General features: G+C 36.5%; 2 protein-coding genes across 3 annotated transcripts; both read right to left on the bottom strand.

Annotated features, from left to right (window-relative positions):
- Positions 1 to 798: 798 nt before the first annotated feature.
- GAUT1 (galacturonosyltransferase 1) lies at positions 799 to 4,116 on the bottom strand. Its single transcript, XM_087318742.1, has 5 exons — positions 3,983 to 4,116; positions 3,369 to 3,706; positions 2,640 to 2,997; positions 1,852 to 2,439; positions 799 to 1,550 (listed from the first exon to the last, which is right to left on the bottom strand). Exons 2-5 carry the CDS (start codon positions 3,701 to 3,703, stop codon positions 1,278 to 1,280), a joined length of 1,554 nt encoding a protein of 517 aa, XP_087174868.1. The 5' UTR covers positions 3,704 to 3,706; positions 3,983 to 4,116; the 3' UTR covers positions 799 to 1,277.
- A 20-nt stretch (positions 4,117 to 4,136) lies between these two features.
- LOC147864635 (uncharacterized) lies at positions 4,137 to 6,330 on the bottom strand. 2 transcript variants are annotated; one of them, XM_087318743.1, is made up of 6 exons: positions 6,228 to 6,330; positions 5,073 to 5,215; positions 4,941 to 4,978; positions 4,582 to 4,641; positions 4,361 to 4,489; positions 4,137 to 4,289 (listed from the first exon to the last, which is right to left on the bottom strand). In XM_087318743.1, the coding sequence occupies exons 2-6, from the start codon at positions 5,209 to 5,211 to the stop codon at positions 4,137 to 4,139; spliced, it is 519 nt and encodes a 172-aa protein (XP_087174869.1). In that variant the 5' UTR covers positions 5,212 to 5,215; positions 6,228 to 6,330. The 2 variants fall into 2 exon arrangements, with proteins under 2 accessions (XP_087174869.1, XP_087174870.1); XM_087318744.1 differs by having other exon boundaries at positions 4,403 to 4,489.
- Between the last annotated feature and the right edge of the window lie 3,161 nt (positions 6,331 to 9,491).

Raw genomic sequence — 9,491 nt, 5'->3', positions numbered from 1 at the left:
TTTGAAAAAAGAGGTATCTCACAAAATATCTTAAAAAAATAGATGCTCCTTCATTTATTGATTTATTATAAACAATTTTTGTATTGCTTTCCATTTGGACATTGCATCGGAGCTACTTCGATATAATGAGTTGGGGCACAAACATATAATATCTCCCAATGTTGTAAAAATCATTTTCAAAATCAAGATTATAGCTGAAGCTATGTCAAATTTCTGTAGAAGGAATTTCTGTTCAGCTTGTAGGAACTTCAGATGTTGTGGACAATTCATTTAGTTGTTCAATCTGCATCCATATCTTAACAGCAAAAAACTATAATCATATGCCACTATATATATATAACCAATCATCAAGATTCATGAAACATTTTTCCATTTAAAGGCAACACTAGGGTCGTTTAACACTACATCTTCGCTATGAATTTGTCAAGTTGATCGAGTACAATCATTGCCTTCAAGATTATCATGCACAACCATATGGCTCATGAAGCACAAGCCATTACAAACAGCTCAAGTGCTTCTATGATAACCTTCAAGCTCTTACAAAATGCTCTTAACATCTATTAATAACATAAAAAACATGAGCCTTACTTTCTTTGCATGCACATCTGTTAAAATTGTTCAAGGTCAGACTTCATAAGACCAGACCCAGGTAATGCCCATGAGCATGTTCTTTTTTAAGTAGACGAACGAACATATCCACATTATGAAGCAGAAAGAGACATCAATGATCAGACACAACAATATTTCTTCAAAAACATAACAAAAGACACTTTAATGTGGATGTGCTGGATACTGATACAATGCTCTAAAAAGATAAAGCAATTAAGCAACAACAAAAATAAAAATTGAGGCTTTCACCATTGAGTTTTGATCTTGGAGTGCCTCTACAAAGCATGGTGGGTCGACACAAATTGCACAAAACAAAAGGAAACAAGGCTGTATAAAAGCCATGAAATGCCATGGACAAAGAATCTAGCCAGTAGTACACTATTGAGGTAGATAATGATGATATATCAGTGTTTGTGGGGTCCAAACATGACGAATGGATGAGAACAAGAAGTTGAGTCTGATGCCTTGGACTAATCAGCTATAGAGAATGAGAAGAGTGAAGGAGAGGATTCACTAGATATGCCTTCAAAAATCTTTCACATATATCAATGGGAAGTTGAGGCTGAAAATATCCCCATCAAAGGAAATGAAACAAAAAAAAGGAAAAACAACTTGTGAATCCATGATACGTAAGGTATATAGCATCATTTCAAGCCACTCCTCCCAACTTAACTGATATTGCATTGCTGTAGGAATGGGTGCTCATATGTTACATGCCTCGTCCAGTAGCTCTTATACTTTGACATACCAAGCTCCAACCAAGGTTTCATGTTCCCATTGTAATGAATCACAGCCGCACCTTCAATCTCGCCACGATCCACACTCGGGTTATAGCCTAGGCCCAACACATGCCACGATTTGTCGAGAGAATGGGTCAAGTTGTAGAATGTGATGAGTCCCGGTGGTAACGTCCCAAGCTTCCAAAGGACTCTGTCTTCATTCTAGACCAAGTAGGTGAGTACAAAACATGGATTAAGTTAGTTGAAAACAGAAGCAAAGTTGGTTAAGCAAGTTTTAAGAAAGCTGTTAATTTAGTTCAAACAATCAGTCAAGTTAAAAAGCACCAGCCAAATCAATTATGTCAGTTAAAAATTAGTTAGTTAAATTAGTTGAATTTTAAAAAACACTAAAAGTTAGCACACCAGAAACAGTCAGTTTAGCTAGTTAACAAACAAAAACAAAGTTATTGACTGTGAAGATAGCATTCATTTCTTATGATCAGTTCACTCCACATTCTCTTACCATATCTTGCCACTTGTGGTAGATGCCTGTGATATCTTTGATCTTCCATTGTTGCAGATCAAAGATGTTCATGCCATATGCCCACCCACATGCATTCGGATCAAAGTTCTTCTTGATATGTGGGTTCGAGAAGTTGAGGTACTTATCAAACCGATGGAAGCTATGCCCACATGTCTCTACCGCACCATTCACTTTGCCATGTAGATCCACACTCCAGAGAGGAGTTAAATCCTTTTGTACTACAATGTCATCATCTAGGAAGAGGATTTTATGAAGCTTTGGGTAGACCTCTGGGAGGTAAAAGCGAAGGTGATTTAACATCGAGAGATATTTGGGGTTTCGGTACTTGAGGCTGGATGAGCCGGCTGCTAATGTAGTTGGATGATCTGCTTTGAAATAGTACTCTTTCATCGCAGCTGATTCTAGCTGCCTTAGAACAGGACAATAGCTCGAATTAAGCCATTTGAAATCATCAATATTATGCACCTCAATAGTGGCATTTCCTGGAGGATTTGTTAGGAACCACATTCTCATTGCAGCATAGTTTAGCTTGTCAGTTACAAGATGAAAAACGTGCTTCCATGGCTCCTGGTAAAGCAATTCCGAGAATATGAGCATATAAAGATCTTAAGCATCACAATTTTGACAAAAGAAAGAAAGAATATTAACATCTCTTAAAAATGAACAGCATATCCTATGAGAAAGCTAACAAAGATGACATTGGGTTGAAAGTAAGATATTATGATTACCTAGCAAATAGGTAACATATACCTATGGTTATAATTTACCTTAGCAGCAAGAATGGTTGAATTAACTACCACTGAAGCGGCAAGAACATTATCAGAGAATAAGGCGTAATGGAAAAGATTAGTGTCTTCAAGATTAGCCTGGCCAGGGAATTCTCTTTCATCCTCAGTTAGTTTGTAGTATTCAATTGTCAGCCGCATTGACAGACAGTGTATTCCCTTGGGAAGCGTTTTTGCTGCTAATTGGCTCAAAAAGGTACTTTGCTTCTTTAATACATGTGTTTGCTCTTCAGATAACTGTAGCATCGCCCTTAGCTTTTTAGTTATGCCCGGACAGTCATATAGTTTCTGTCTCGCAATTGTGAGTGTTTGTCCCATAGCCTTGATTCTTTCAGAGGCACTGAAACACTATCAAAACAAACATGTTATAACTTATGACTACTGAAACAAACACCAAATAAAATGTAAGAAGAAAAATAAAAACTTGGATTGATCAATTTTAGCATTCAACAGCTATAAGGAAAATAAAGAAACACATAACAATTATATTGTTAAATGTATGTGGCTACATATTATTATGAAAAATGGTATATAGATGCTATACATTATGTCACTATTAAAGTTGAACTATGTCACATGTAGGTTAAGAGTGCCTTCAGCCATGTCTATCGGATGTATCAAATAAAAATAGAAATAAAGTAGTTTCTCAAGCAATCCACTCAATGCAATTTCACCAAAATCATGAAATATCGGTTGCACAAACATCCAAACCTGCGGGGCTGCAAATCTGCATCAGTATTTGCTTCTCCAAGTGTCCGCTGACTCTCCTTGATGCGCTGCCTTAAATCGTTCAATAAGCGAGGTTGCTTGTGTGATTGAGCTATGCTAGAATAGACTCTAGCCATTATCAGCTGATCCCGCATCAATCTCACAAGGGAATCCGAATTCTCATCAGTATCCCTCCTCCATATACTGTATTTGCTTAAAACGCTGCCACTATTTACACTTTTGGACCTCTCTGTAAGCACCTCGTCCAATTTGGGTGCAGTTCCATCATTCTCTTGAGTAAGATCTCTCAAGCGCTTCACCGTTCTTTCCATTCGCATTTTCTACACATAAGAACACAAACTGTGTAAGAAGTCAATGCAGATTCAAAAGAAACCCTTGGAAAACATTGGTTCAATGCAGATTCGCCATTAATAGACAATGAAGAAACCCTTGGAGAATCCTAAAGAAAACATTATGTTATGGAGAATCCATATCTATTGCGTTGATTCAAAACATCAATATATAACTGTGACGATGCATAAGGAAACAGATAGGAATCGTCCATTAGTAAAAAAAACATTCATTTCCAACAAAATTGTTAGAAGAAGGTGACTTACACGCCTGGCATCTTGTACAGGGCTGACCTTGTCATCAGGTGCACTGAGCTGGTTGCCACCAGGTGTATTCTCTGGGTTATGATCTTTTGCTACTTCTGCAGATACAAAGTGTGTACAAATGTGGTTACAACAGGTAGACCAAATGGGAAAGTAGCTAAAGAGGGTGGCTTGTTATCTTGCCTTCAAGAGCATCTAAATTTTCAACTAGATTTTCCCCCATTACAGCTCCACCAGCTTTACCAGTCAGCTTTCCGATGCTTAACTCAGAGTTTGTGCCGATTTTGCCAGCATTACTAGGCTCGTTTATCTTTGTCAATCAAATAGATAAAGTAAATCACCTAATATACTAAGCTTTAGAAAAGCTCAAGAAAAGCACACCTGTGATGAACCTATCAACGGAGACACAGGATTTTCAGTTACCCATGATGATGACAATCTTTGCCTGTGAGCTTTCTCGCGGCTCAGAGACCCAGCATCCTCAATGTTCGATAAGATAGTCTCAATAACCTAGTGCCAGTTAAGGTTACATCTTAGTAATTGAAACTTAATTCGTGAAAACATATTTCATTGTTTCATGCTCATAATAATATCATTCTTACCTCCTTCGGAAATATGTTCTCGATCTGCTCGATACTATTAGTGAGATGTTCTCCTCGTATCTGGTGCAGCAATGAAACTGAGATTAATGAATGTCTGCATCTTAAGCTTTGTCAGTCCACCAGAAACAAGTAGCTAAGGTTCACCACCCAGCTCTTTATAGTATGATCAATGCCAGAAATAGAGTAGTCATAGTTTTTCTATGATTCCATGACTATAACTAGGCTATCCACAAGAACTATATTCACATGGTGAACCCTAGACCAGCCAATGAACTTGTTCAAGTTATCTACCATAGCAATGGACATCTTAATAAACTTAAGGTATATCAGTATGACATAAAAAAAAAAAATCTACTCACTAAAGCATTTTCCGTCGAATCGATGAAGTCTCTTTGACCTAAAAAGCATGATGAAAAAAACATCTTGTTGATGAAGAAGCAACCCGAATTAAATTGGAAGATTGATAGGGCATTTCGGGGGGAATACATTACCAGAACTGAAGATGAGAGTTCCTCCTTGGTTAGAGAAGAAGAGTAATGGCGTTGAAATCGATATGCAGAAGATTCCGAGTACGAGGACATAGTATTTTCGGTTACTTTTGGGAGTGCTAGCCACTCTGCGCAGCCCCATATCTCTGTTACACACTCTGATTTTAGAAAGAGAAAAAAAATCTCTGATCTATCACAATTCTTGATGGTAGTTAAAATAGGATGTGTCGTAAAGATGAGACACAGAAATATGGACTCTTAAAAGTGTGTTTCAAAAAAAGAACCCAGCATTGGGTTGAATTAGAGTTATTAAAGAGGGGATTAAAATAGGACTCTGCGTTTGATTGAATTGGGGTTCTTTACTACACATCCAAGAACCCTAAGTCAAGCCAATTCTGTGTCTTTTCTTTACCACACTCTTACGGACCATAATTTCTGTACATTTTCCCCCAGTCTGAAGAAACCCTAATTTACAACAATGCTTAGTCCTTTGCCACACTTTGAAAAACTAATACAACTTCATGTTAAATATATTCTTAACCCACTTTTAAGAGCCCTAATTTCTGGGTCATGCTTTAACGTACTCTTAACAGACCTAATTCATAGCAATGTTCCTTCTCTCTTTACCCCACTCTTAAGAACTCTAAGTCATCAGTTACAAGAATAGTTAACCTTTTTTTTACAGCATTTAGAAACCATAATGTTTCAGATTTTAGAATCCAATGCTCAATATTCTCTTTACTACTGCCTTAGGAACCCAATGCCCGATTATTTTCTTTAACCCACTGTTCGAAACTCTAATGTCTGTCTCTTTTTATACAAATCCTAATTTCTGAGTATTTTTTTCTTTACCTCGCTCTTAAGAAAATCTAATTTCTGTCTCTTTTCTTTACCACATTCTTGAGGACGTTGATTCAACATAACGTTGGAGTCTTTTCTTTACGGCATACTCTTTAGAGCAGCCGTAATTCCTATGTCTTAACCCTGTTTTTTTCCAAAAGAAAACAATTTCTTTAACGCAATGCTGAGTCATGTTGCTGTTTAGGAAGCGCGTTTGGACAACAGAAAGAAGAAGAAAACCCTAATTCTAAGAAAACGTAAAGAAGATATAGACAGGCAGGCAGAGAGAGAGAGAAGGGGGGGAAGAGGGATTCTTACCTTTCAGAGCTTGAATTTGTAAAGATCGAGAGATGGAATAGTTAAGAGAGCAGTGGGGAAGAAAGAGAGGATGAGTTGGGGGGGGGTTCTTCAGCAGGACCAACAGAAGGAGAAGAAGAAGAAGAACAGAGTGTGAGCTGAGCTCACCATAGCTCTCTCTCTCTCTCTCCCTCTCCGAGGAAATATTCAGAGTACATAAATAAATATTTTTTCCTTTTTTCGGAAAAATAAATAAATAAATATTTCTTCTTTTTTCCTTTTTTCTTTTTTCTTTTTCCTTTTTTTCATTTTTTCTTTTTTCTTTTTTCATTTTTTCATTTTTTTTCGTTTTTTCTTTTTCGTTTTTTCTTTTTCTTTTTTTCTTTTTTCTTTTTTCTTTTTTCTTTTTCCTTTTTCCTTTTTCCTTTTTTCATTTTTCATTTTTCATTTTTCATTTTTCATTTTTCCCTTTTTTTCCTTTTTTCTTTTTTTTCCTTTTTTTCCTTTTTTCTTTTTTCTTTTTTCCTTTTTCTTTTTTCCTTTTTTTCCTTTTTTTCCTTTTTTCTTTTTCCTTTTTTCCTTTTGTCTTTTTTATTTTATTTTTTCAATTTATTATGCTTTGGAGGAGATAATGGAGGGGAGGTCCGTCATCCGACGTGGCATCCACATTCGCACGGTCGTCTGCAGACGTGGCACCCAAGCTTTTCTTTGTCCAGATTTTTGTCCCCCCAACTCCCCCCCCCCCCCCCCCCCAAAACCCTAGAAAAGCTTCATTCAAAAAGCAACAAAAAAAACAAATTAATTAACTAATTAAAATGGAACAATAAATAGCCCCGGATGATCCATGATGCCTCTAGATTCCTTCTGCCTCACTTGGCATGTCCCATCACCCGATAGGTTCCGTCACTCTATTGGCCACATGAACTGGTCGGCCTCCCAACAAACACACACACCCCAATTGTCCACCCCAACTTCCCTTTGTCCGTTCGTCCATGTCTCGTGAAATGTCTTTACAATCGCTCCACCCTAGGATCCCTCCATTTTTCAGGTGGGATCAAACACAATCAATACCGGAAAGAAAAATGACTTTTCTTCGTCCCAAACCTCCTCCATCTATGGCTTCACATGATTCCCACCTAACTCACTACGACCCCCCCCCCCTTTGTTTGTTTGTTTGTTATGAACGTGTGTACTCGTTCATTCGGCTTCACTCCCATTGTTTGAGAGACTTTTCTTGACTCCCCTCGTGCATGCATTTTGATAGGTTCCTCTATTGCCCCTACTATTGTTAGATTATCCGTCATTTTGGATGTGTTCATGTGTAAGAGAGTGTCGTATAATCTCTCTTAACAAATGGCACTCTCGTAGGTTTCTTGATGACCCTTCTTTTATTTTTAGTGGGCCATGCTCACAGTTTTCGTGTTTTATTTATTGGCTATCAGTCATGATGATGATGTGCTCACATTCAAGCTCCCCCGTGGACCACGAGTTCATGTCTTGATAATGTCTCAACGTTCTTACCCAATGATACCACAAACAAAAGAACCCATGCATACAATTTATTGAATCTATAAACAATCAAGTACAGAAATGTTATTCAAAGAATAAACGTTGAGAATGTTTAAAGCACATTGATGAACATGTAATCCTAACTTGTTAGGTCAGAAGAGGGAGTATTGTTAACAAGAGACAATGGCTTCTTTCCTTTGGATATCTTGACGTTCATATGTTTTATAAGTATTAGGGATAGATCCATTCATGATAAAGTGTGGTAATGAACACAAGTCAGGAAGAGAATAAGAATGAAACAACAATATGCCTTCTTCAAATAGCATGTGACTAAAATAAAAACCAAGGTGCCTCTACATAAGCTATATGATGGAAGTCATTACTTCTCTTGTGTAGCTTTTCACCTACTGGGAGAGAATGTTCACGTTCTACCTTGGATAAAGCAAGAGAGATTGAGATTAAGGTTATACATAACATAGATTTACTAATTCCTCACACTTCTATACTAGAATTATGAGGATTTGGAGAAATCTTTATGCAAATTCAAATAATCTATCCTTTAATGATAATAGCCTTGTCCACGTAAAGTATCTTCCTTTCACTTGAAAACACATTGTTTGCCTGCTTTCTTTTTGTTTATTGCAACATTATTCAAGAAAGTGTATGATTTCATTATGTAGTCAAATCAAGAAGAAAAGTATTTGCCTAGTGTCATGCTTTCATTTTTATTTGTGAATCTAACTATAATATGATTGTAGTAAGTTGCTCTAAAGTTGAAAGTGATATGTAAAACATATATGAAAAGATGTACATATGCTTTTCTTCAAAGGGAAAGTCATAAACTTTCAAAATGTTGAATGCTAATTCGTTCTTTTTAACTCATAACCTTCAATATAAACAGAGACATCATATATTTGAACCGTGGGCTACAAAACACATAATAATTGATGTAGTTGTGTAGAAGAAATATTCATTGAAACAAAGATATTGTCCTGGGCATCATTAATGTGCACACCATGAACATGGGCATCATCCATATAGTTGGGAAGTTTCCCCTCAAAAATAACATTTGTGTGGATGCCTTCTTAGGCATTGGGTTGCTTGAGAAGAACAATATGTTATGACCTACCACAATAAAGTTGCAGTAAAGTTAATTATTGACACACATAGTTAGTGCTTGGGCTACAAACATTACCAAGTTTTCAATAAATTCTGATAATTCTCTCCCTTTTTGGATATCAAAACACATTAAACTTCTAGATGCAACATAAAGTAGAATTAAGGATAAATTCAAAGTTCAAAGGGTCCCCAATTTCTTGTTGAGAAATTACCAAGCATCTACATAACATTGGATTGCCACACTACCATAGAAATATAGGGTACATAATTGGTACACTCTACCATAGAAATATAGGGTACATAATTGGTACACTTGTATTCGTTATGTAACTTTTCATAATAAAATACTAATGAAATTATTTATCTCATAAATAACCATATTCATAAAAAATAAGTCATGAGAAGCTTTGAGTGATGAGCATATATATTGATAATACTAATTCTCAAGGGGACAAGCTTGATATCGCCCCATGTACAAAGAGTACTTTTGATGTTTTCCCAATAAAAAATCCACATATACTCATTTCCTGGAACTTGACGAACATGATATTGGAAGTCTAGATTGAACACAATTCAATTTGTCTCTTGCATAACACTAAACTTGGTCGATTAATAGCCAAATTATATGGTCAAGTGTTTACCACGAGGTTTGTGTGG

This window comes from Azolla caroliniana, unplaced genomic scaffold (genome assembly GCF_043228905.1).
Source record: "Azolla caroliniana isolate FFs.n. ecotype wild unplaced genomic scaffold, voAzoCaro1.0.p SCAF_4, whole genome shotgun sequence".
In the NCBI taxonomy this organism is placed as follows: Eukaryota; Viridiplantae; Streptophyta; class Polypodiopsida; order Salviniales; family Salviniaceae; genus Azolla; species Azolla caroliniana.
The sequence above is the reverse complement of the archived record's forward strand: the minus strand, read 5'-3'. Positions and strand labels throughout refer to the sequence as shown.